This window comes from Benincasa hispida, chromosome 5, assembly GCF_027475165.1.
Source record: "Benincasa hispida cultivar pf3 chromosome 5, pf3_genome.v1.1, whole genome shotgun sequence".
Classification (NCBI taxonomy): domain Eukaryota; kingdom Viridiplantae; phylum Streptophyta; class Magnoliopsida; order Cucurbitales; family Cucurbitaceae; genus Benincasa; species Benincasa hispida.
Genome location: NC_143482.1, coordinates 15,022,442 through 15,049,938, shown reverse-complemented (window position 1 = coordinate 15,049,938; position 27,497 = coordinate 15,022,442). Strand labels below are relative to the sequence as shown.

General features: G+C 36.2%; 1 protein-coding gene and 1 non-coding gene across 3 annotated transcripts in view; both read right to left on the bottom strand.

Annotated features, from left to right (window-relative positions):
* Window positions 1-27,497, bottom strand: part of LOC120078006 (pleckstrin homology (PH) domain-containing protein) — a 137,456-nt gene that overhangs the window by 71,651 nt on the left and 38,308 nt on the right. For both annotated transcript variants that reach the window (XM_039032177.2, XM_039032178.2), the window contains exons 10-16: window positions 25,897-26,067; window positions 21,098-21,190; window positions 20,363-20,681; window positions 20,169-20,273; window positions 19,998-20,093; window positions 13,324-13,391; window positions 1,452-1,572 (exon numbers count right to left, since the gene is read on the bottom strand). In XM_039032177.2, the coding sequence (XP_038888105.2) occupies window positions 1,452-1,572; window positions 13,324-13,391; window positions 19,998-20,093; window positions 20,169-20,273; window positions 20,363-20,681; window positions 21,098-21,190; window positions 25,897-26,067 (973 nt within the window). The remainder of the gene's footprint in view (window positions 1-1,451; window positions 1,573-13,323; window positions 13,392-19,997; window positions 20,094-20,168; window positions 20,274-20,362; window positions 20,682-21,097; window positions 21,191-25,896; window positions 26,068-27,497) is intronic.
* On the bottom strand, window positions 22,327-22,432 carry LOC120078850 (U6 spliceosomal RNA). Its single transcript, XR_005482130.2, has one exon. It is a non-coding gene; the product is annotated as a U6 spliceosomal RNA (small nuclear RNA).

Below are 27,497 nucleotides of genomic sequence, written 5' to 3'. Positions count from 1 at the left end.
GATTTCTGTAGCTTAGTTCTATACTTTGTCCGGTTGCAAGATTTTCCTTGTATTGTCTCATTAGAGTGCTCTTCTATTAGCCTTCGATGGCTTTTTCTCTATGTTGGATATGATGAGGGTGCTATGGGGGTGTCAACCTAGTTGAGATGCCCGGGTGCACCTACTAATCCTTTGGTTTCCTATTTGGTTTCTTTGTATTCGCCTTTATTATCAAAGTACTCATCTCTTGTACTATATTTATTGATTAATAAAGGTTGTTTCCTTTTAAAAAAAAAAAAAAAAAAAAAAAAGGCAACTCATTGGCAAAATCGTTTTGAAGATGCAAAGCTTAATGCCTCCTCAGAACAAGACATAAGTTTAAATTGGAGCTCTTTTCTCAAGCAAGAGTTTCAAATTCGTTTATTTGTTTACAATCCATATCTTGTAAGGGTGTAGTTGTTGTTTTCCCTAGCCCAGATAATGTTATTCTCTTAGCTATATTGCTGTGTTTTTATTCTACCATATTGAGATAGATTGTAAGGAAATAATGAGGATGATAAGGAGGTGTCAACCTAATTGAGATGTTCGGGTGCGTCCCTTGATCCATAGACCCTTTTACAAGAGACTCGGTTCCTTTTAAAAAAAAAAAAATAGTTGTCCTTTATTGTAATTTTTTATCCCCTAGATTAGTGTTTCTTAGTTGCCTATATATATGTATCTTTATCCTAATTAAATAATAAGATCATTATTCTCTCCAAAAGTATTGAGAACAACCATGACATGGTCTTTAAATGAGTTGATTGCTGTTTGGGTTAAAATAATCAATCCTTTGTTTCTTGGTTTTCTTTTCTTTGCTGGTTGGTTATATGAGAAAATTCTGTTCAAAAGCTTCTTTCATCGGATTTTTAGTTCATGCATCTTTAAAGAGTTGTCAGTTTGCTCTATATTGGTTGCTGATCCTTTTTTTGGGGTTCCTTGGTAATTTTGAAGTAGATTTTGTCTTTAAAGAAGCTAGAGGAGGCTGGTAGGCCGAAGTTGTTTGAAAGTTTCTCTATTTGGTTGTATTTGTTGTTCATATCTTTTCTTTTTCTCTCCTTGTGAGAGTGTGCATATCTTAAACATTTAGTCCTTTTCATTGACGTTGTTTCTTTTGTGTGTGTGTATACATATATATATAAAAATAAAAAGGCTCCCTGTAGATTGAGCTCTCTTGTTGTATTGAGGGAGATTTTCTTGGATTAAAATTCTTAAGCAAATTTACATCTCTTATCCATTTAATTATTATTTAGTGGTGTGTCTTGTCTTACACTAAATTGTAATAGTAATCGGATACTTTGTTATCGCAAATGCATTATGTAGTCTCTTAATTTAAAAGTTTAGACAATACTGAAACAAGAGCAGAAGCAGAGATGTAACAAAATATCAGAAAAATAAATTTTCACCCTTCTATTCTTTAAATAGGAGTAACCAACCTGTGTTCGAATCAACAAATTACCGAAATCAATCAGAAGCTTTATCGAATTGATATCATCAAGATCAAACTCCGCAGGAATTGTAATCTTAGGAGCTGCAATATCCAAATCCAGCAGAAACCTACAAAGCAGATAAACATTACATGAGATAAAGTTTACAAAATTGTCCGAAGCATCTATAAGATAACTTGCGTCTAGACAATTCTTTTATATAAGAACTTGCATCTAGAAAATTCAGCAGCATTTGAATTAGACATCCTTATAAATTCTCAATCTATAATTCGACACAAAACTTAATTAGCTTCAGTTATGTTCGCTGGTTAAATGGAAGTTTTTTCCACCCTTTTTGTCACATGCATAGTACTTACTACAGTCATCAGTTCTTTTGGAGTTAGTTTTATCTACTGCTTTTTTAGGGTGTAAAATAAAGCGTCCTTTCTCTTATTATAGCCTATCTTTCTTAGTCCATAATTGGCACTGTCTTCAGTAATCGCTTTTAGGTGTTTGGCATTCTCTTATCAATGAAATATTTCTTTTACCAGAAAAAATGAAATTCTGAATGAATGTTTCTCATAAAAAAAAATATATGTATATATGTATATAATTTTGGAGCTTGCAAATATGTTTTTGCATTTAATTGAGCATTGAGATGTAGAATAATATGGATTCTTCCTATGAATACTCCCATGATATCATAGCTAACAATGTTCGATCATAAATCAAAACACGTTTTGGCATTTATATGTTCTTAGAATTGGTAATGTACAATATATTCCATTTTGATGTAGCCTAAAGAGATAAAAGGAGAATCCTCTCCAAGAGTACAATAAAGTCTTTATTATGAATCCAAAGTTATTTAACACAAGAGAAGAATCATCTATTTATAGAGAATTAAATGTAAGATATGACAAAATGTAAATAATCAAGGATTAACCAAGATTAATTTGAATTTCTCAAATTATCTCAATCCTATTACAACATATTCTATCCAGCCAAAAAGAAAAAACTTGTCCTCGAGTTTTAAAACGAAATGAAGGTAATATATTAAAAGAAAAAAAAGTTAAGCCATTCGGATAGAAACATTTCTGAACATCGAGCATCACCAATATATCGAATATTTGACTCTTGAAAGGGAAAATTGTTTCCATCAATACTTTCATTAATGAACCCAAGAATTAAGTTGTTCAAAAAATCCTCTTATTTTTTTAAACGGAACCTCATTCATTGAGTTAATGAAAAGAGACTAATGCTTAAAGTATAATATAGAGATACAATAAAACAGAAGGAACCCAAAGAACAGGGAGTGTACCCGGGAAACTCAACTAGGTTAATACCTCTAAACATCCTAATCATGTCCAAGAAACTATTCAACTGACAAAGCAATCCAAAAGGAGAAAAAAGAGCAAATATAACTCAACAAAATAAAAGGACAATACATCACAGCTCAACAAAATAAAAGGACAATACATCACAGCTCAACAAAATAGAAGAGGGAAGATCAGATTTTAATCAAGGCTTGGAAGAGGAAAAGTCAGACTTTAGTTTTGATGGAAAAAAAAAAGATCCAATTGGATCTTTAACTCCACCACTTCCTTTACATTATTGAAGACAAAAGCTTCTCCAAAGTTCTCCCAGCTTAAAAAAATCAACAATGATGTCGTTGAAGTAAGTTGCGTTAATGCTCAGATAGGGGGATTATTCTCAAAGCAGTCAGCAATTTCGGATCACCCCTCTCAAGGAATCAAAGAAACAATCATCTTTTTGCCAGGTTCTTCTGTCAAATTTAGAGGAACTGCCCTTTGCCCTGCTACTCCAAAAAAATCACTCTCCTTCACTAGATTCAAAAGATGATTCAACTGCAAGTGTAAGTAGTGAGGAGGAGGATTATCAATCTTTGACTGCGACTCAAGATTCTCATCTTTCAGAAGATCATTATGGTGAAGTCATGGAAAGCTTATTCCAAAATTCAGTGGAAAGATCCGCTGTTCAGATTAATACTGTAAGTTTTACTCCTTCATCTACTGAACATATCTGATGTGGGCTAAAAGTCTCAAGGAGTAATCCTCCAAGAATCAAGACTGTGAATCTTTTATTAGAATGAATAATATGTTTCATACCAGAGGGGAAAACTCCTATTTATAGAGTTTATTACAAATGGGGGTAAAAAAGGAATTAACTTAGAATATTACCCAATTAACTTCATTCTTCCTACATCATTCTGCCCCTTCAAAAAGAAAACTCATCCTCGAGTTTTAAAAAGAAAAATGAAGCAAACGAGGAATAAAATAAACTCGTTCAACGACATATGGCCAAACCAACCTCCTACACTTTGAATAAAGTTATTTCGATTAAAGAAGTAAATCCGAGACAAGATCCAATATTGCCACCAAAAGATGAACTTCTCTATCACAAAAATAAACCCAAAAAAGACTTCTCAATCGATCTCACTCAAAACCGTAATCAGAGGACCAATAACAAAATAATTAGCTTCCGTAGAGAACCTTTCAAGAATCACATCTTCTTCATCTTCGATGCTAAAGCAAAAGCCAATAAAATTTCTCCACTTAAAATTGTCATCATCTGAGAGAGCTTTTGGAGTTCTTGATTGAAGACAGATGATTATTCGATGAAATGTAAGAAGAAGCTTTTTTCTTCATTTAAGCTTCATTGGGTTTGGAGCAATGATATCAAGTCCATCGTCATTCAAATTTTAGTTAGCCCTTCATTATAAGTTCAGGTACAACTTTATGGGTTAATTCGGTGAAAGCTCTCCTTTCAGAAATTTGGTTTGAGAGAAATTAACGTATATTTTAAGACAGACCACTTCCTTTTTTTATCATTATGAGATTGCTCAAGTCAAAACCTCATCATGTTGTTCTCTATCAAAACACTTTGTTGTTTATTCAACTAAAGTTATTTGTTTAGCTCGAATGTTTTAACTGCTTCTTCAAAAGTTTAGTCTATGTTTCATATTATGGTTCTACCCTTGTTTTGACAAGTTTGCAGTTTTTTTTTTTTTTTTTGGCATTAGACTCATTCATTATTAATGAAGAGTATTGTTTCCATTTTCTTTTTTTAAAAAAAAAAAGTACACCTATTTAAAGTTACATAAGTCTTTTTTTTTTCTTTTTTTGAAACAGAAACAAAAAACGTAAGTCTATTTTTTCAAAACAAGGAACAAAAAGAAATAAATTTTAAAACACCTTTTTTCATTTATATATGGAAAGAGTACCAAACAGAGCAAAAGGTCAATTTCTTTGGGTGAGTTTTGTAGTTTTACGGAAGTTGTAAGCTAGAAGTTGGGGTTGGCCTTTTTCCGTTTGTTGGAGAGATGCTCAACTTCTTTGTGCGAGCTTTTCATTTTTTTTTTTAATCTCTTTGATCTTTAGGTTGAGCTTTGAGGGTTTACCGGATGGTTTTCATTTTTGTAGGGGACAGATTTTCCTCTTAAGGAATTTCTTAAAAACCTTCATGGTAATTTTACCTACTAAATCTTAAAAGTTTAAGTCGATTGGTTATAGTAAATTTAATTTTCTTTTAAAAAAAATGATATAATGAAAAGAGACAAATGCCCAAAGATACAATTACCAAAGGATTAAAATATCAATGTCGATATATTTTAATTTTACATATATATCAATAGATATACTGTTGAAATTAAGGTTTTGCGTTCCAGGGGCAATTTTGTCTTTTTCATTGTACCCTAGGGTTTTCTTGTTCTCTATTTAAGCTGTTGATCTGCTGTATTCCTTTGTATCAGTTTTCTAATAATAATTCTCTTGTCCCGTGGTTTTTCTCCCTAATTAGAGTTTTCCACGTAAATTCTTGGTGTGCTGTTTTCTTTTCCCTACTCTATTTTTCATCATGGTATCAGAGCATGGAGACGAAACCCTGGCCACCATTGAGGAAAATCCAACAGGAGAATCCCAAACCAATAACCCAGATATAACCACTGTTATCCAAAAACCCATTGACAAATACTTCCAAACCCTTCTTCCCCACTTCCGTGAAGTCCAGATGGAAGAAGTTTGGGTATTTTCCAGCCAGGTATGAGCAACCGAATGGGGCAGTTTTCGCCGATCATGGATGAGTTTGGAGGGGGTGAGTCTTCATCATACCACCAGGACCAAGGAAATATAATCCAAGATCAAGCCAGTTGCAGTTGCAGATTAAACGACAGAACGAGATGTTTCAGCAGCAGCTTGCTGCTATTGGGGAAGCCATGGGATCGAAATCCAAGATCCAATCAATCTAAATCCATACCCTGAAAACTCGGTAACTTCGTTCCCTACTTACCCGTCAAATTTATGTTCTTGAACTATAGGCAATTCTTCTGGAATTATCATAGGGGAAAAGTTGAATGTTGATAATTACTTCTCTTGGTCCCAATCTATTAAAATGGCTCTTGAAGGCCGTCACAAATTTGGATATCTGATAGGTGAAATACCAAAACCAAGGATCGGTGATCCCCAAGAGCGAATGTGGAAAGGAGAGAATTCTTTGTTGAGATCAATTTTGATTGGCAGTATGGAATCTCGGGTTGGAAAACCTTTATTGTATGCAGCTACAGCCCGTGATATTTGGGAGGTAGCCCAGAAACTCTATTCCAAGAGACAGAATGCCTCACGTTTATATACTCTACGTAAGCAGGTCCATGAATGCAAACAGGGAACGATGGACGTTACTGCTTAATTTAACAAGTTATCTCTGTTGTGGCAAGAGATGGATTTGTGCCGTGAAATGATTTGGAACTGTCCTTGTGGTGGAGTGTTACATTATCAGTCTAAAGAAACGAATCGCGTGTATGACTTTCTTGCAGGACTCAACTCTAAATGTGATACAGTGCACAGTCGTATATTGGGGACCAGACCTATACCATTCCTAATGGAAGTCTGTTCTGAAGTTCGCCTGGAGGAAGATAGGTCGAAGGCCATGAATAGTACACCTGTAACACCAACAGATTCCGCTGCTTTCAAAACATCAGGCCCTGTACAAGATAAACAGAACAGTAAGTCGCCCCCAGTGTGCGAACATTGCAAAAAACCCTGGCACACTAAAGATCAGTGCTGGAAACTTCACGGCTGACCGTCAAATGGTAAGAAATGACAGCCAAGTCGAGCTCTTGTAGGTGAATCTGTTACCGGAGATACTCAGACTCAGAACCAGGAAACTACTCAGAGCACTACTACAGTGGGTGTAAGTGCAATCGCCCATACAGGTACTTTTCACTCTTTTGGCCTTGCGAGTATAACTGGTAATAAACCGTGGATATTAGACTCAGGAGCCACAGATTGGTTCTTCTGATCAATTTTTATCTTATCAACCTGGTGCTGGAAATGAAAGAATCAAAATTGCAGATGGGTCCTTTGCTCCCGTTGCTGGAATAGGACGGGTGTCACCCTTTGCCGGCCTAATACTCCAAGATGTGTTGCATGTGCCAAAAGTGTCTTACAATCTGTTATCTATTAGTAAACTTACAAGAGATTTGAAGTGTCGTGTTAGTTTTTCACCTGATGATGTTGTTTTTCAGGATCTGACCTCGGGGATGATGATTGGCACTGCCCGGCATGACAGGGGACTCTATTTCCTTACTGAAGAAGCTTCCTTTAGGATATGTGATAGGACTAGTTTGTTTTCTTCTCATTTTTCCATTTCTGAAACTGATTATATGTTGTGGCATTATCGCCTTGGCCATCCTAATTTCCAGTATATGAACTATTTGTTTCCTCATCTTTTTCGCAACATTAATATTTCTAAATTGAAATGTGATGTGTGTGTCCAGGCCAAACAGCCTCGTGTTTCTTTCTCTTCTCAGCCCTATAAGCCCTCTAAACCATTTACTCTGTTCCATAACGATGTCTGAGGTCCTTCACCAGTCACTACCATAACTGGGAAGCATTGGTTTGTAACTTTTATTGACGATCATACTCGACTAACCTAGGTTTTCCTTCTGACAGATAAATCAGAAGTCACTTCAGTTTTCCAACAATTTTACAATTCTATAGAAACCCAGTTCAACGCTAAAATCGCTATTCTCAGGAGTGATAATGGTCGAGAATACCTTAGTAACGCCTTACACGAATTCCTTATCTCCAAAGGTGGTGTCCATCAGAGTTCCTGTGCATACACTCCTTAACAAAATGGAGTGGTCGAACGGAAAAACCGTAACCTTGTTGAAGTTGCCCGCTCTCTTATGTTGTCAACCTCTCTTCCCTCTTATTTGTGGGGTGATGCTATCTTGACAGCAGCCCATCTAATAAACCGCATGCCATCCCGGGTCCTAAAATTCCAAACCCCATTAGATTTCTTCAAAGAGTCTTACCTAAATTCTAGACTTCTTTCTGATGTACCCCTTCGTGTCTTTGGCTGTGTGGTGTTCGTCCATACACACGGACCTAACCGTACCAAGTTTACCCCTCGGGCACAAAAATGCGTTTTTGTAGGGTACCCTCTACATCAGCGTGGGTACAAGTGTTATCACCCTCCTTCCAGAAAATACTGTCTCTATGGATGTGACATTCTTTGAAGATCATCCATTTTTTCCCAATGGTTCTCTTCAGGGGGAGCATTCCAGTGAAGAAACCAATTGGGGTCCCAGCCTTTCTACTTTACCTGAACCTGAACTCATCCTTGATGTCAGTATCAGTACCAACGCATCTATCCTCCCAACCAAACAAGTCCCTTGGATCACATACTATAGAAAGAATCTCAGGAAGGAAATAGCGCCGCCTGTTATCTCTCCAGCTCCAGTTCATGAGTCTGAACAGAGATCAGTTCCAGGTACTAGTAGTCCTATCCCTGATCATGATAATAAATGTGATAAAACTGATGCTTGTGTTGAAAATGTTGAGAGTAAAAGCAGGGAAGATAATGCCAGCAAGGATGTGATTGAGGTCGATGATGGTGCAGAGACAGATGAGTCTGTCTCTTGAGGACATGGTTGAACCTGGAAAAGAAGCTTCTCTTATTCCCGCTGGAAAAAATGTTGAGAGTGGGAAAATAACAGAACCGGAGGGAGAATGCAGTATGTCAGAAGAAAATAAAGATAGAGATGAATCCCTTGATCTTCCGATTGCCCTAAGGAAAGGTACGAGATCATGTACTAAATATCCGTTGCAGAGTTACTTGTCCTATAGTAATTTATCTCCTGAGTTCAAGGCCCTCACTACAAACCTAGACACAGTGGTGATACCAAACAATATACACAGAGCGTTGGAAAGCCACAGTTATGGAAGAAATGAGAACTCTCGAGAAAAATCATACGTGGGATCAAGTCAATCTTCCAAATGGTCATAAAGCAGTCGGATGTAAATGGGTGTTCACAATAAAGTATAAGCCCGATGGAACGGTTGACAGATACAAAGCCAGATTAGTGGCCAGAGGTTTTACTCAGACGTTTAGGGTTGATTATTCAGAGACCTTTTCGCCAATTGCAAAGCTAAACACAGTTCGGGTCCTCCTTTCTATTGCAGTTAATAAGGATTGGCCCATTCACCAACTTGATGTGAAGAATGTCTTTCTCAATGGAGAACTGGAGGAAGAAGTCTATATGAGTCCTCCCCCAGGATTTGAGAAACAGTTTGATCACCAAGTTTGCAGATTGAGAAAGTCCTTATATGGGCTAAAACAATCACCAAGGGCTTGGTTTGGCAGATTTACTATGTTTGTAAAGTCGTAAGGATATAAACAGGGTCATTCTGATCATACTCTGTTTACTAAAAGGTCTGTATCCAGAAAAATCGCCGTTTTGATTGTTTATGTTGATGACATTATTATTTCAGGTGATGATACCTTAGAGATTGACCGATTGAAGGCAAAGATGGCTGAAGAATTCGAGATCAAAGACCCTGGAAAACTAAGATACTTTCTCGGAATGGAAGTAACTCGATCAAGAGAAGGAATTTCAGTTTCTCAACGGAAGTATACTCAGGACTTGTTCAAGGAAACAGGTATGACGGGGTGCAAACCAGTTGATACCCCTATAGAAGCAAATGCAAAGTTAAGTAATATGAGTAAAAGTGTACCAGTGAGCAAAGAAAGATATCAGCGACTTGTTGGGAAATTAATATATCTATCTCATACTAGACCCAACATCTCTTATGCAGTAAGAATGGTAAGTCAGTTCATGCAGTCACCATACGAAGAACATGTGAGGGCAGTAGAGCGCATTTTAAGATATCTGAAAACCTCTCCAGGGAAAGGCTTGATGTTCAGGAAAACTGAAAAACGATGTATCGAAGCTTACCCCGATGCTGATTGGGCTGGATCTGTAGTAGACAGAAAATCAACATCAAGGTATTGTACCTTTGTGTGGGGCAATCTTGTTACATGGAGAAGCAAAAAAGGTGTCGTTGCTAGAACCAGTGCTGAGGCAGAATACAGGGCCATGAGTCTGGGAATCTGTGAAGAGATCTGGCTTGAAAAAGTTTTGAAAGACCTTGATCAAGAGCATACCAGTCCAATGAAACTCTACTGTGATAATAAAGCAGCCATAAGCATAGCAAACAACCCTGTTCAACATGACAGAACAAAGCATGTGGAGATTAACCGACATTTTATCAAGGAAAGACTCGATAGTGGCAACATTTGTGTTCCTTATATTCCCTCTAATCAACAAATTGCAGATGTCCTAACAAAGGGGCTTCCCAGACAGTTGTTTGACGCATGTGTGAGCAAGTTGGAACTTATTGACATCTACGCCCCAACTTGAGGGGGAGTATTGAAATTAGGATTTTGCGCTCTAGGGGAAATTTTGTCTTTTTCATTGTACCCTAAGATTTCACTGTTCTCTATTTAAGCTGTTGGTCTGCTATATTCCTTTGTATCAATTTTCTAATAATAATTCCCTTATCCCGTGGTTTTTCTCCCTAATTAGGGTTTTCCACGTAAATTCTTGGTGTGCTATTTTCTTTTCCCTACTCTATTTTTCATCATATACCAATAAAATATCAATATCCATAGATATTTATGTAAGTCACAAAATATATACAATCATTTAGATTAATAAGTAAGTTGTTTTTACTCTCAAACTAAGTTATGTTACTAGTATTCTTGTTCATATTTGACTAAATAGATGGCATTGTTTATGTTTTACGGGCATTTATATCTAAGATGATGGAGATATCTATGGATATTTAATATCAAATATCGAACCTGTAAGACGCTTAGGTTTGAGAAAGAATCAGAATACTTTATTCATTCACCAAAGATATGAATATATACAAGAGTACAAAGCATAGAAAAGGAAAATATCACAAAATATTTACAAGAATGGAAAACCCTAATTATAGAATTATAACACTCCCCCTCAAGTTGGAGCATATATGTTAATCATGCCCAACTTGTTACATAGATAATCTATACGTCTTTCATCAAATGCTTTCATGAAGATATCTCTTTATGCTCCCTTGACTCTTATTCAAAGAGAAAGACGGTGATGAAAAAAATGGGGTATGTTCAAAAAACGTGATATCAGGAGAGACTAAATATTTATTTAGACTAGGACAATAACACTGATACCCCTTTTGGACACGAGAATAACCAAGGAAAATACATTTTAAGGACTTTGGATCCAGCTTGGTATGCTGAGGCCAAACATCCCGAACAAAGCAGGTACAACTAAATATTCTGGGTTGAATGGGAAACAAATGTTGCTTGGGGCATAAAGTACGAAAAGGTATCTCACCCTTAAGAATGGAAGAGGGCATGCGATTTATTAAGAAATAAGCTGTGGAAACAGCATCAGCCCAAAAGGATTTTGAAACATGCATCTGAAACATCAAAGCTCTGGCTGTCTCAAGGAGATGACGATTCTTTCATTCTGCAACCCCATTTTGAGATGAAGTATCAACACAAGAAGATTGATGAAGAATGCCATGGATATCTAAATAAGACTTGAGTGTATGAGAGAAATATTCCTTAGCATTATCACTCCGTAGGATTTTAAGAATACCACTAAACTGAGTTTGAATTTCGGCATGGAAGTTACGAAAATGAGAAAGTAACTCAGAATGACTTTTCATTAAATATAACCACATAACACGAGAATAGTCATCGACAAATGTAACAAAATACCTAAACCCTCCTTTGGACTCAACAGGACAGGGACCCCAAACATCAGAATGGACTAATTCAAAAGGAGCAGTAGCTCGTTTATTGACTCGAGGATACGAACTCAAACGATGAAATTTGGCAAACTGACATGACTCACAATCGAAAGAAGACAAATGTTGAACTTGTGGACGAAGACTCTTCAACACAGAGATAGACGGATGACCCAAACGACAATGTTCTTCAAAGGGAGACAACACGCTAGAGCATGTGATGGCCGTAGATGTTTGTGGTTCAAAGATGTAAAGACCTCCAACTTCCCATCCTTTACCAATAGTCTGTTTCGTCATAAGATCCTGAAATAAGCAATAACCAGGAAAAAAGGAGACACAACAATGAAGATCATGAGTGAGTTTACTGACCGAAATCAAATTAAACGAGAAATTTGGTAAATTTAAAACTGATGACAAAGAAATTGATTCAGTGAGATGGACAGTTCCTGATCCTAAAACAGGAGTGGAGGTTCCATCAGCTATAGTGACATTAGGTGAAGAGGTAGATGTACAAAGGGTAGAGAATAAACTAGGGTTACCTGACATATGGTCTGTAGCACCAGAGTCAATGACCCATTTTGACGTAGAGGAAAGAAGGCATTTAGAAATGTTACCTATCTCTGCGATGGTCGTAATGGGAGTAGAAGATGATGCCCTCAATGACTCTTGATACTGCTAAAATTTAGCAAACTCCCCTGCAGAAATCGTAATTGATTTGTCAAGATTATCAGAAGTAAAGGCGACATGTGCAGAGGGTGATGGCATCCTCGGACCCTTATTTAGTAATCTTCTGCATTTACGTTTCGTATGGCCAAGTTTATGACAATAATAGCAAACACCACCTCCTGGATTTAATCTTCATGAATAGTAGTTGGATCCATTCAACTTGTGTTCAGTTACTTTTGACACCATAGGAACAATCTCAGACATTACCTCAAAAAGTAGACACCGGACAGCAAAGAATCAAACCCTAATTTACCGAAGAGATGTCTACACAAGCAGTGAGTATATCTATATATCCCAAACAAACACACCACCAAGAAGAGTCAACACTACTGAGGAAACCCACTGAAGACGGACGAAAAATGGCGGCGCACGCGCCAACGCGTGGACGGACAGCGAACTGGAACAATCGGCGTGTGAGCCTCACGCGCTGGTCAGATGGCAACCGGACTTTGGGGTTTTGTAGATCGATGGCTGGGATTCTCGTTGGAATGGGCGGTGTCGAAAAAACAGCCCTTTTTTTTTTCCCGCGGCGACGGCGGCGACTAACGACGGCGAACGAACCGAAGATGGCGACTGTGAGCAAAAGTGTAAACTCACCTCTCCACAAAACCCTAAACGCATCACAAATGGGTTCTAAATTCTCAAACCCTAAGGTTCACAAAAGCCCTAAGTTTATTTAGAGAGCTCTGATACCATGTAAGACTCTTAGGTTTGAGAAAGAATCAAAATACTTTATTCATTCACCAAAGATATGAATATATACAAGAGTACAAAGCATAGAAAAGGAAAATATCATAAAATATTTACAAAAATGGAAATCCCTAATTATAGAACTATATTGGAATATATCAACATGTCGACAGATATTTCATCCTTGCAGTTACCTTCCTTAAGAGAGGAAAACAACAAGATAAACCAAAAATAGACGAGTGAATGCTATTTCACATTTTTAAACATTGCATGTGATAATTTCATTAAGAAAAAAGAATGTTTTAGGACACAGATAAGAGGTTCCACAAAGGACAACAAACTCAGTCACAAACCTTGAACGATCTTTCAATGCTCTATTCACTTGGTGTTGAGCACTGCGCTTAACTTCATCAATTGTCATCTACAAAACAATGAAATAATTAGCACTCACATAAGTAGGAGCTTGCTGGGGATTTATCCAAGATTGGAATAACAAGCTATATAGCACAAACACGAATACGGGATATGGATACAACGATGCGTTAATTTCTTAAAAAAAAAAAAAAAAAAAAAACTAGAATACGAATACGTTGTGAATACATTATTTAATATATATATATATAGACACCTCAGATACATGTAAATTTAACATAAAGATACTAAGTGTAATCCACTAAAAAAACATAAAATGTCAAGTTAATGATAATAATACATAATACAAAAAACAACATTAAAGACTTTGAAAAACAATAGTCAATAGAATACAATAGAAAAGTTTGGTGGTGCATCAAAGTTCGATCATTAGAGAAGAATAAGATTAAGATTAGAGGGAGAACTAGAAGATAAACAAAGAACTTCTTCGTTAAATTGTTGAAGATATTCAGGTGAGTTACTTTTTTCTTTTCTTTTTTTTCTTTTTTTCTTTTTTTCTTGAAAAAGATACAGTATTGTCACCAAGTAAATGTAAAAAAGAAGAGGTTAATACACCAAATTCAAGAGAAGGACAAAACCAAAAGAACAAACTGAAAAGATATAAGCAGAAAACCAAGCAACAATGACCCGTTAAGAGACAAAGATAAGATACAAAACGATTCATATATGAGAAAAGATAGAAGGGTCCCAGCAACATGAAATGTCTTGAATTGACTAACCATCAACACTCCTCAAGTTGGGACGCTAAAATCTTTTCTTGGCCTCTTGGGAGGTTTCCTTCAGAAAATTGTTGAAAGAAATTGAAATTCAAGAATTTGGGCAGCTTCTACAAATATTTGTAGGGAAGAAAGTGGAGTCTTGTGATGGTTCGCGCATTTGGGCTCTGAACCCTTCTGGCAGATATTCGGTCAAATCTTTGGCAAAATTCTTAGCTGCTACGAAAGTAATTGGAAAGGAAATCTACAAGGGCTTATGGAAGACTTATAGTCCAAAAAGAATTAATATTTTTATTTGGGCCATGATTTTTAGATCGTTAAATTGCTCCTCAACTCTTCAACGGAAGCTTCCTTCGCATTATTTTTCTCCTTCAGTTTGTCCATTATGTCAGGCTGCTAAGTGAAGATCTTCAGCAATTACCTTTTTCATTGTTGTTTCACTATGGCATGTTGGAGGAGATTATTTTCTATCTAACATATCCAAAGAGTCTTTCGTGAAAAATCATCTCGTGGCTAGATCATTATAAAGTTGCAAGACTCAAATGCATCCTCTTGGTGTTCTCTTTCCAAGCTAGCTATTCTGGTTGCATTTGTTGGGTTTTATATTCTAAAACTCGTGGTTTATAAACAATAAAACTTATTCTAAAAATTCAATAAGTTGTTATTGAATATAAACAATAACACTTTTACTATTTAAGACTGACTATTTCAAAGCGATGATCTAGGTAACTTGACCTTAATCCTGAGTTAACTATCGGACCACAAAACAAGTCACTTTTACTTTATAACACTTTTACTATTTAAGACTGACTATTTCAAAGCGATGATCTAGGTAACTTGACCTTAATCCTGAGTTAACTATAAACTCCTGTTTATTCGGATTATGCTTAGATTTGCATAGGTGAAAGTTGGCTCAACAACACCGGCTCAATAGATCTCCATTTCATGAGTAAAACCGGGTATATAACTGGGACATAGGGTGCAAGATGGAATTCACTCCTACCCGCTTTTAGGGATAGTAGAGAGGTCGTTCCCTTAAGTGCTAACTCCGGGTCTTGAACAAGGGGCCCCACTCTCTCATTGGCCCAAGAAGGACTCGGTTTGTTGATCAGATCTCAAACCAATCGTTCATTAAAGAATCAGTGGGACTTAAGGAACAAGAGGTAATCTCCGGAGTAAAACAGCCATTTGACCCAGCCGTTATTACGAACAACCTGTGAAGGGTTAACTTACTAATCATGGTTATATCGAGTGGACATAATATATCCACAGTGAGGGGAGTGCAACTCTAGGCTTTAGTGGAGTGACCCAGTAGTTAACGAATGAGGGTTATTTCGGTGTAAAGAGTTTAGCCAATTAATCTTGGATCGTTGGAGCCCATGATCTATAGGTCCACGAAGTCCCCCTACTAGCTCATAAATGAATTAACCTTATAGTAACGTGATAAGTTAATTTGAAACTTTCAAATTAGAATTAAGGGAATTAGTAATTATATGTTATATAATTACACGTTTAATTTTCGGAATTAAACGAAATTGGAGAATCAAATAATATTTATATATGATTTAAATATTAAATTCATGAATAGGGATTCATGATGGTGGAATTAGTGTTAAATTAATTTAATATTTGATATTGAATTAATTAGAATTAATTAAATTGTTTAATTAATTATTTATTATTAATTTTATTAGAAAGTTAATTATTGAATTAATTTTGTAAAATTGATAAAAATTTCAATTTAGAAAACAAAAATTGATTTTGGAAATCAAATTAGTAAAACAAAATTGAAGAAAAGATGGAAAATGGAAAATCCCAGAAGTGGGATTTCTCCATTTTCAACCATCTTGCTCACATATTCTCCACCATGGTTTTGAGTCAAAATTTCCAAGCATGAGGTGCAATTCATGCAGCTATCTTCTTTGCATGATAGTCTTGCAGAAGATTAAAGTGGAAATCAGGCATGCATCTTGATAGCTTTTGCTAAAAAACTTTTAGGTTGAAGAAGGTCTTCTTCATGATGATGCAGTGACTTCTCCAAATTTCCTTTATTCAAACTTATTTTGAGTCCCACAACTCAATCTAAGGCACCAAAAGAATAGTAGGAAGGCCTTGAGGTGGTTCACAAGTTGATTTGGAGAAGATTTGCGGCTGGAATCGAGATTCAAGTGATTCTACAAAGGTAAGCTATGAAACCCTCTTATTAGTTTATGAGCATGCTTAATTTAAAGCCAAAATTAATGAATTAGAATGTTTAATGATCCGTTTAACTTCCGCTGCGTGTTTTCTGATTCTAACAGCATTTTCCCGTTTGTGAACCCTTGTTGCATTTTCCAGATTATGTATATATAAAACAGTGGAGACTTGCCCTGTTATCTGGGATTCTTGTGTTCTTTTCGGGTAATTTTGTGTGCAAGGGAAAGATACCTAACCGCAAAAAATCACCTGAAGCTACTTTGTACAAGAAAAATCCAATGAGTACAGAGTCGGGCAAACATAGAAGAATGTGATCGAAGACAAAGGTGAAACAGCCCCATTGCTAAATAAAGTCGCCAGCTTAAGTTTGTATTTGTGATGTATTGATTCCATTGGACTATTTGTTCTTTTTGTTTCCTATGACTTTTGGAATGTTATCGTTTGATCTTGTACGGATATGATGAGAATGCTAAGGGGGTGCTAACCTAGTTGAGATTCCCAGCTACATCTCCTGATTTTTAGGTTGCTCTCTCACTCAATGTGTATCTCTCTATTGTAATTTGAGCATTGGTCACATTTCATTATTTCAAAGAAGAGGTTATTTCCTTTCCAAAAGAAAGAACATCCACAAATCAGCCTAACCCAATTGTGACCATTCATCATTCTTTTTCAATAATCCAACTAGGCCCAATTACAAACCAACCTAGCTCATTTTTTTTACTTTTTCTTTTTCTTTTTTCTTTTAGTGAAACAAGACTATTCAATGATGAAATGAATGAATCTAATGCTTAGAGTATAATGAAATAGAATAAGCAAATTGAAGCTAATACAACCTAATAAAGCCCATGACTGGACTTGTCCAAAAAAAAAAAAAGAAAAGAAAAAAAGAAATTCAACCCAAAATGGAACAAGATAGCTCTTGAAAGAAGACCACTATATCTGAAACTATGAAAACCAACAACCGTGTGATAAGAGCTTTTTTAATTCAATTAAATCAGCTCATTTTCAACCCAAAATGGAGGTGAGTTTATTCTGTTAGAACTTTTTTTGTTCAAGTCGGCAGTATCCTCCCTGAGCCACACTATTATTTCTATTCAGTTGGATTGGAAGATGAATTTCTATTATATTTTACAGCATATTTTGATGTCGAAGATGTTTATTTGATCCTTTTTTCCTCTTTTTTTTTTTTTTTTTTTTTTTTTTGCAATCTTCATTTTCTTTCTAAAACTCAATGATGATTTTTTTTCAGAGCAATAGAAACAGAATGATGTAGTAGGATTAAGGTAAATTAGGGTATCTTGGTTAGATCCTTGATGAATTAGGATTATGATCAATTTTCATGGTTAATTAGGATTAGAATTTCCTTGATTAATTAAGATTAGGATTAGTTTTTTTCCAATTTTCTGTCTTCTTGTATTCATAACTTTTGATTCATAATAAAGACTTTGAATTGATTCTTGGAGAGGAGCCTCCCCTCTCGTCAACCTCCATAGCCATTCAAGTTTCTTTCTCGTCTAGATACTCTTTCTTTCCAAGTTTTCGTTCAAAGCTTTCGGAGTTATTTTTTAAAGTATTCAAGGTTTTTTCTACATTTTAAAGAAGGAAGCCAAAAGTTGTTGCAATAGAAATTCTTATTATTATATTTGGTTAGAAGGAAATGGTTTCTTCTTTGAAGATATGAATCTTGAGGAAAAAAATTTCATTCCTCTCTTCATTACAATGGCTTGAAGATAGTTTAGTGGAGTCATTTGGAGTTAAATTGGAACGGACATCTGAAGTTTTATTGTCTCAAGAAGAAGATTTCCAAGATTCACACTTGGAAAATTCAATCGGCCATTCACTGCACAATGAACATAATAAATGTAATGTTGGAATTAATAATACTGTTGACCTGGTTGTTTCTCTCTCTTCTGTTCCCATGGTAGCCGAAAAAGACAGATTAGGAGTTGGAAAGTCCGAAGCACAACAGGTTGTTGAAGTGGAAGAGTTCAGCAAGTTTTTTGAAGTGGAAGAGTCAGAAAGTTGTCTTGTTCCAAAGGAAAAGGTTGCTCCTTTAAATTCCCCTGGACTGGATACGGAAATCTCTTTGGTTGCAATTAATTTGGAGGAAAATCGAAACTCCTAAAAATAAAATTGTTCCTGCTGCTCCTTCAGTTTCTCTTCCAAAAGTTTATTCTCGAAAACAAGGAGCTTCTTTAATTTCTAAGGTTATGGATTCTACTTTCAATTCAGATGTGATTGAAGAAAATTGTTCCCTTACTCAAGTTCCAACATTAATTCCAAAGCCTCAAAGAAAGTCTAGCTTTTATTCAGACCAAGCAGTCATTCGATCGGTCATTTCCCAACCGAATGCTAAGTTCAATATAATCAAGCCGGTCTATTGCCAGCCGTGTTTAGAAATTCAGTTGGAAGGGGAAGAGTCTGACAATGATTCATCAGTAGTATTAGTTGTGGAAAACCAGATTTTATAGTGAAAATTTTGATCCCTGAAGTGGACGACTAATTTTGGGAGAGAGGTTGCGGTTGTTTTTCAAACACCTTCCCTTAAAAAATCGCCTCATCTGCCTTCTTGTAAGTTTGCTGTAATTGATTCCCATCAAATTCCTCCAAATCTTTCCTCCTTTGTTGAAGATGGTGGGTTGCTTGGAAGGACCATTCATCATCGTTCCCAGTAATTCATTTGTTTTCCAAGAAGCAGAAATTTCCTGAGTAATCTCGTGATTCAATCTTATGTTTTGGTTGGTATCTAAAGAAGCTGCTTCAGTGTAGGAGTTTTAATCTTTCCAGTGGGGTAGTCTTCCTTTGCTGGAATCAAGCTCTGTTTTTGGGTGGTCTTGAACTGGGTGGTTTGGTTTTAACTCTCAAATTGTTGGTGGCTTTGGCTGGAGGCTTTTACATTTTTTTGTTTCCTTATGAGGCTATGTTATCTAAAGTTTTCATGGCAATTTTCGATTCTCACGACCTTTGTCTGGGTTGGAGTTTATTTATTTAGGAGACTGATTCATTATGATTTCCAGCAGCTTCTTTGGAGGTTTATCAAGCATCTATAAAATTTTTGGAGCATTATTTAAGGCTATGTCTTATCAGTTGTGGGTTTTGCTGTCAAAGTATCTCAGCCGGATTTTTGGTTTATAAGTTTGTGTGGTGTTATCTTTCTGTCTTCCGTATTTTTTTTTTCAGGTCTTTTTGTAATGGTTTCCTTCATCTTTCATGGTTGTTTTTCAGTTTGTAACGGATTGTGGTAGCTTTCGTGCTATTATTGTTTTCTTTTATTTTCGTTTCATTATAATTTTGAGTGTTAGTCTTATATAAATGCAAAGTTTTGTTCTTAAAAAAAAAAAAATTTGGAAAGGGTTCTCCCCTTATACCTTATGCTACATCACCAATGTTACCTTAACACCACATAGTTTGGAACTAGAAATCTAAACGTTTGATCAATATCCTTCAACTTATTGTCTTCATTGCTCTTCATGTTAATATAACATCTGGATTCATATCAGAAATGCTTTTGATATCTTTGACACTTTCTTATTCATGTACTTTTTCACCTAACCTCCAAAAAAATGTGGAGTGCAATTACTAATAAAATGCATCTGCGACTTGGAGTTTACTCAACTTAACTAGCAAACAGTTAGAAGCAATATGTATAACATTTAAACCATTGGCAAAGAACAACACAAGACCTGTAAGGCAGCTGCTGTTTCCAATGCCACGGTCTGACCAACAGTAGTGCTGCTCTCAAAGAAGCTCAGAATTTGTTCGATGGCATCTTTGAGATACTGGAAAAAGAAGATAATCAGCAGAAAGACATGAAAAAATAATTAAAGTTACAAAAGTATCGAGTTGGACATTACAGTCATGTAACAAGGAGAAGCCTTTGCAACCAAACTCCAGTCCACCTTGGCATCAAAAGGCTTGTAACAGAAGACACCAACCAATGAATCATGAACAGCAGCACTCTGCAAAACACATATATTTCAGTTCTCTACTGCAATCAAGTTATTTTGTCAAGCTTTTGAAAATATCAATCATTTGGTTTGAATCAGACCACAGCAAGGAGACCACTTGGAGAAGATAGTTGATATGACCCCAAATTGATGTCAAAAACTTTCGTTTCTGGAAAAAACTTCATGGAACAATTAAGATCTTCACATGACAGTTCAGCAAGACAATGTTGAGCCTCATCAGTAAGCTTTGATGCATTACGGTTCATGTGAACCTCCACAGAAGTAAGAAGAGTGTCCACTTTGCCAGCGTTTATGATGGACAGTGAATCTTCTTCTTCCTTGTACCCGATAAATTTGTTCAGTTGTTCCCAATCTTCTTGACTAAAAAACTGTTCTTCATCTTTGAATGATTGATTGTTCCTGGACGAGTCCACACCAAACTATCACTGAAATATTGACTATTCCGACTGATATTGAACTTGTTAAAATGGAATGGTTAAAAAATTGTTCAATAATGGTCGGCTATTATGATTACAGAGTGAGTTTTTTGGTGGCAGATCCATTATAAGAAAAGCTGTTTATGATTGTTCTATAAAATTTGGTTTTGTTTTAGATGGATTAGCCTTTCAGTTCTCTTATTGCATTTTTTAGTTTTGTCCTCGTATTTTCTATTTATGTTTAGGCTTCTTTTGTATTTTGAGCATTAGACTCATTTCATTATTTCAATAAAAAAGTCTTGTTTCCGTTTAAAAAAAAAACTGTTATATAAAATTTGAAACAAATTATGGTATGTCTAGGAAAGTTATCATTTGAGTTGTAAAGGAAAAACTATATACCATCCGAATGGCCACCAAGATTTCTTCACTTTTTCTTTCTTCAAGTACTGGTCAGATTCCACCGACTTTTGAACAAACTTGTGAGCGAGCATTCTACAAAATCAGCGATAACAGAAAATTTCATCAATAAATGAAGCTGAATAAATCACAGAGATAAACTTCGACTTTACTAAATATCAAGAGAAACAAATGTATCGAACAGAATTATGTTGTAATATTCACAATGATTTTAATAAGGTTTCTTAAGTAGGAGAAAGGATTTCATAAAATAAATAACCTTACAAATATAATCATATACTAATGACAGCTAATATAATACTGTAAATATTAAAAAATACTATTTAATTTTTTAAAAAGAAGAACAAAAAGAAAACGAGACTAATGCTCAAAGTACATAATTTCCAAAAGACAAGAAAAAAAAGCAATAGAACAACGAAATAGGAAAAAATAAGCACACCAAGTAATACATAAAACGTGAATAACGGAGCCAGCACAATGATGGAAAAGAGTGCAACTTTACAAAACAATACTCCCCGAACCAAGTTTTAAGGTATTTTCTACTGCTAGCATGACGATCAGTTTGTCAAAGTGTAACTTTACGAAACCCTTGATTAGAGTATTGGCTCATGAAATTTGTGAAGGTATATCGATAAACAGAATACTTGAAGAACTAAGATTATCTCAAAGGACACCTATACGGTCCATCGTAAAAACAAGGCTGTCATCCTAAAACTCATCATCCAGTAGGACAAATCACATCGAAGTTGACAAGCATTTCATGAAGGACTTGATGCAAATGTAATATGCACGTCTTATCTTTTAACAACAAAACAAATAGCAGATACGCTAACTAACGGCCTTCCAAAAGGACAATTCGATAAACTTCTAAACAGGCCTAAGGAAGACATCTGCAAATCAACTTATGGGGTATGTTGGATATCCTTTATATTATTTGTAATATTAGATGTGTATATTTCGCATTTATATCTGTAATATTTTTTTCCTTATTGATCGACGATTTCTCTTCTATAAACGAACATGTTGTATTTGGTTCAAGATAGATGAACAAATAAAACAATAATTTTCCTCCCAAATTCAAGTGTTTTCACTCATTCAAACCACCGATATTTTGCATCATAAAAATAAGACATCATAACCTTATGAAAAGCCATAAAAATCTATTTTGCAAAAAAAGGTATTTATCTTGGTTTACCCTTGGGTGGTCTATTACAACCAAATACAACCAATTCGATTTGCGTGTCATCCTTGTATAGGGATCATGCTAATCTTCTCTATATCGTTCCAATTTTATCGGATGTTGCCAAAGGGACCAACCAAATACAACCAATTAAGAACTCAAAAAATGTCGTCGCCCAATATTCGGATCGAAACAGCAAAAATTATTAAAAGTTCATTCCTTTTGAAGGTTTTCCAATGGAGAATGCTCGCTAGTCCAGTGAGAGAAAAAGATGACTCAAAAGCACCAAGATGCAACACAATAATCTAACACAGATCTCCCTTTTTTAAAAGGAAACAAAACTTTTTTATTGAATGAATGAAATGAGTCAAATGCTAAAAGTACAAGAAACAAAGCAAAAGGAAACTTAACAAATAAATGAAAATACAAGCACATTACAAGATCAATATTATTATTCAATAGAAAGATTAAGTCTCTGAAAAATAAAGAGGCTTAGCTCTACAACAAAAATCCATTAAGCAAAAGACTTTCCAACCAAAGAGACATCCAGAGACATCCAGCATGGAGCAAAACTTGAACCTCAAAAGAGAGAACTTTGAATGCGGATGAGGCTTGAAAGTAATATCGAGCAAAGCATAAACTTCTGAACCAGCCAAACATAAGCTTCAGAAAACCAATATTCAAAAAGCCGTGAAGAAGACTTGCACAAGCTTGAACATAGGGGCAATCTGATGAAGAAATACTTAGCAAACCACCTAATTGTTGACCAATTGCATAAAAAACAGAACTGAAAGAAACCAACGAGTTTTCCATGATAAAGCTTCCCCTAGGTTAGATCGCTTTGAGTTTGCTCAGCTAAACGCTTATTCTTGGTGCACACTTTCAAGAGCCTTTGAAGATTACTCCAGGAGCTAAATCTAATTGGCAGGGGCTTATTTCTCCTCCATATTAGAAGCAGTGCCCATTAGCTGGCCTATGTCTTCTTGCTGTGTTCTTTGTATTTTTGGCCTTGTTTATTCCTTCTAGTTTTGGTCTTCCTTTTGTAATAGTTATTGAACTTTGGATATTGGCTATTTTGGATGTTTTGTTTTGTTTGTATTTCTGATTATGGACATGATAAGGGTGCTAAAGGGATGTCAACCTAGTTGAGATGCTTGGGTGCACCTCCTGATCCGCTAGATATGTATATTTTGTACTTTGAGACATTGTCTCTTTTCATTAATTCAATGAAAAGTGCGTTCCCTTTTCCCAAAAAAAAAAACAGAACTCTTCCGAAAAGCCAATGAAAGATTTCTTATACGAATCCAATCTCAATAACACTTTAAAAATATGGTTAGAATGAGCACGATTATTTCATATGAAATTTCGCAATAAGCTTCCATTTACCATATTTCAAGCATGGAACTGAATCTTTCTTTACTTTTAATCAATGCCTTATTATCCATAAATGGATATGTAGAGACTTGTGACTGAAAAAAATTCTTCCAAAAACTCTTTAACTTCCATCCAAGAGTAGAAGCAAACAGAAACCATAAGCAAGGAGTTTAGATCCAAATCCAACACCTCAGAATCCTTCTTAACCCAAAAGGATAAATTACTTTCTAAGGACAGACTTCTAGAAGAAGAGTGGAACGCGGGTTGACGGAACACATCAGCAAAGGACCTCCCATCTGTAGCTTCTGAAATAGCACCTTCGGATGTTTCCATTACTTCATCTTCTGAAAATATGGAACTAATCATGTCTTTGAACAAGTGCCAAGTGTATTTCTCTCTTCCTAAAGGAATATGGATATTCCTTCTTCCACCCGATGAGGACCAAATTGCACATTCTGAAAGAAGAGACCTTTTTTTTTCCTTTTGAAAGAAGAGATAAGCCAAATTGCACATTCTATAAACCAATCTTCTGATGAATGGAATTTAGCTAGGCGTAGAACACCATGGTCAACTCTTGATTTCCTTGAGAAGAAAGAATAAACCGGAGAGGCCAATAGAAGATCCAGAGTTTCTTCAAACCAGCTAAACATTCTTTGTGAGAGGAACACTTTGAATTTCCTACTAAAATCTTCAACAAAAAAACCATGACCATCTGTTCAAACACAGAAGAATATCCATTACAGCTCTTAATTTCCAGGTTGAATACGACAGGGTGATGAGACCGATGCAAGGAAGATGTAGGAAGACAAGAAATCTAGCCAGAAACAGGTCGACGGACGGTAGAGGATAAGGTCAATGGGTGAATGGAGAAGGGAAGGGGAGAGGAGAGAGGAGAAGGGAAGGGAACAGAAGAGATAACACAGATCTCCCTTTATCTCTTTAGAAAAGCTAAACCATACAACAAAAGCTCTTCTCCCCCAACCATGTCTTGTAGGACATCGGAAAATGACTTACTTATCCTCTTGGCTTGTAAGAACATCAACTTTAGCCCTGCATTCATCCCTCAGAATAAGAAGACATCCTAAAAACCAAAAGCTTCCACAAAAGCCCAACCAAATCCTTTGGAACAATATTAAAAGGAAATTAGGATTTATTCCTAATTATTTTATTTTTCATTATTATTTTCTTTTTTGGTATTTTCCTTTTATCTATTTTCCTTTATTGGTTTACTAATGTCTATTTATTCACCTTGAAAAATGTTGGTTATGTGCTCTGATTTATTCAATAATATACAAAATTAATATGGTATCAGAGCATTAGGTTTAGTCTTATTGAACCCTACGATGGAGGTAGACCAATCGCCATTAGGGTTTTAGTATAGATATTCTGCCACCGCTAAGTCCAAATCCAGATCTGGCACCGCCCTCTTCCATTATCGGCACTGGCACCGACGCGTACTCCTCCCAACACACCGCTCGTGTAGATCCGACAGTCCCGCTCCTGATCTGCCTCCATCCGGATCCATTGTTGCCCAATCCGTGCTGTCGACAACATCGCCTCTACCCAGCCGCACACATCCCAGGTCCGTCTGCTGTCGACATAGAACCCACATATGTCAGTTGACTTGGAACTCACATCTGCCGTCAACCAGGTACCTCAATACTCCCAATCCAACCGTCCGCGTATCTCCAATCGCTTGTTCGTTCGTGGGTGTTTCATTTGTGCCAGGTGCTTTGTTCATGTTCGTGGGTTTGGTGTATGCCGTAGGTTTCTTGTCGTAGACTATTCGCAAACCAAAGTTTTCATTGAGGTTATTAATTTGCATCGTAGATTTGGTCGGTCCACAAACTTTGGTTCTGTTAGGTCTAAAAGAAAACTGGTTCTATTCAGACACGCTGGCTCAGTCCAATTGGTTTAGTCAACTTTTGTTCGGTTTGGATTATGTCCGGTTCAGTTAATTTGGCCCAGGCCAGTTCAGTCAGACCGCTTTTGGATACATGTTCATTTTATGGTTTTGAGTCTATTCTGGCCGATAAAACATGTTCTAATTTTTCTTGGTTCTGTTTTCTTGCTTTGTTCTCTCCAATGTGGGGTTCTTATCTATTGAGCATTAGTATCACTTTTTATTTCATCAACGAAAAGTTAGTCTCTTGTTTGAAAAAAAATGATAGTGACAGCACATTATGACCCTGTATCGTAATTAATGATAAATTTGTAAAAGAGTTACCTCCATTGAAGAATGAGCTCAATGTCAAGTTCACGGTCAAGTTCCTCAATATGTTTGTCATCATCAATGATTGCACGAGTAGGATCAGATTTAAGCAACGAAGCGTACAAAGAAATATATCTCTTACGTAAGTTGGCAAACTTCAGAACCTGCTCCCATGTCATTTTTCCACTGCATCAAAGCAAAAAATTAGTTGTAGAAGAGAAAAGAATTCACAGCCTCAAACACAACGATTAATAATCTAAATAAATAAATAACAATAAAAAACTTTTCTTAAAAGTGGGGGAGGGAGGGGGAAGAAGGTCAAAGGATTAATTAGGATAAGAAAATAGGAAAACGTTTCAAGCTAATATTTGATACAAAAACCTACAAAAATGGAAGATATGAATTCATCACCAACCATCATCTACAAAGATTTCATCTATTTTATATGAAAAAAAGAGATACTCAAAAAGGAACAACCAGAAAACAACCTTCCTATTGAAAAATATGTTGAATTTTGGCCAGCTTTTATTGCTGAAAACATGAACCAAAACTATTAAAGGCTGGCCAAACTTCCTCCAAAAAGGATCTAACCAACCAACCAATTCTCACAATGACAACGACATGAAACACTAAAAATTTATGAAGCTGCTGAACCAATATTTTCACAGAGCAACATCATCAAAATCTAAATATTTATGAAGTTGTTGAATCAAATCGAAAGAGAACTTAAAACCAAAGAAGCCCTCCATCAGAAAATGCAACACAACACCAAAGTACAAGATATACTCTAAGAACGGAAGCCCTGAACTTGCAAAAATCAATCAAGAAACTAACAGAAAAGAACCTACCACTGAAGCAAGAGAGAGAGAAACCCTACACCCTACACTGACTACCCCTTCCCCTTAAAAAACTCAAGCCACCCAACCACCATTGTCACCACCTAGCTGCAAACATCTTCAACCACCTATCCCCGATGCCCTTGACCATTGAGCTATGTTGTTGGTCACCATACCCTATATCCTATATCCCCTCCAACGTTTCTCTTTTTCTTTCGTCCTGTTCCATTCCATAACCTTAGTCTGCCACAGACTTCTCCAACTTCCCCTCCGCTTGGACCAGTCGTTTCAACCTTAATGCTGGAAATCTAACTCTCCATCACTGTTGTTGTCTTTCGCCGTTCCAGCTGCCTTTGGCCCCCACCTCTGCCATGCAACTCAATGATTAATGCCATAAGAGAATCACAAGAAACTTCTTTTGGGAAGGACACAATGGCAGTAAGCTAAATCATTTGGTGAAGTGGGCTTTGGTTCAAAAACCATTGACAGATGGAGGCCTCGGCTTTGGTGGATTCAAATCTATGAATCAAGCACTACTTGCTAAACGGGGCTGGAGATTTTTCAAAGAGGAAGGCTCATTTTGGGGTAAGTTATCAAAAGCATCCATGGCACGGATCCTTTCAATTGGCACACGGCAGGTAAAGGGGGTAGAAGTTTGAGAAGCCCTTGGATTAGTATTTCTAAGTCTTGGCTAAAAGTTGAATCGTTGGCCACTTTCAAGCTTGGAAATGGTAGTAGAATTGCTTTTTGGCTGGACCCTTGGGTGGGAGTGACTCTTTT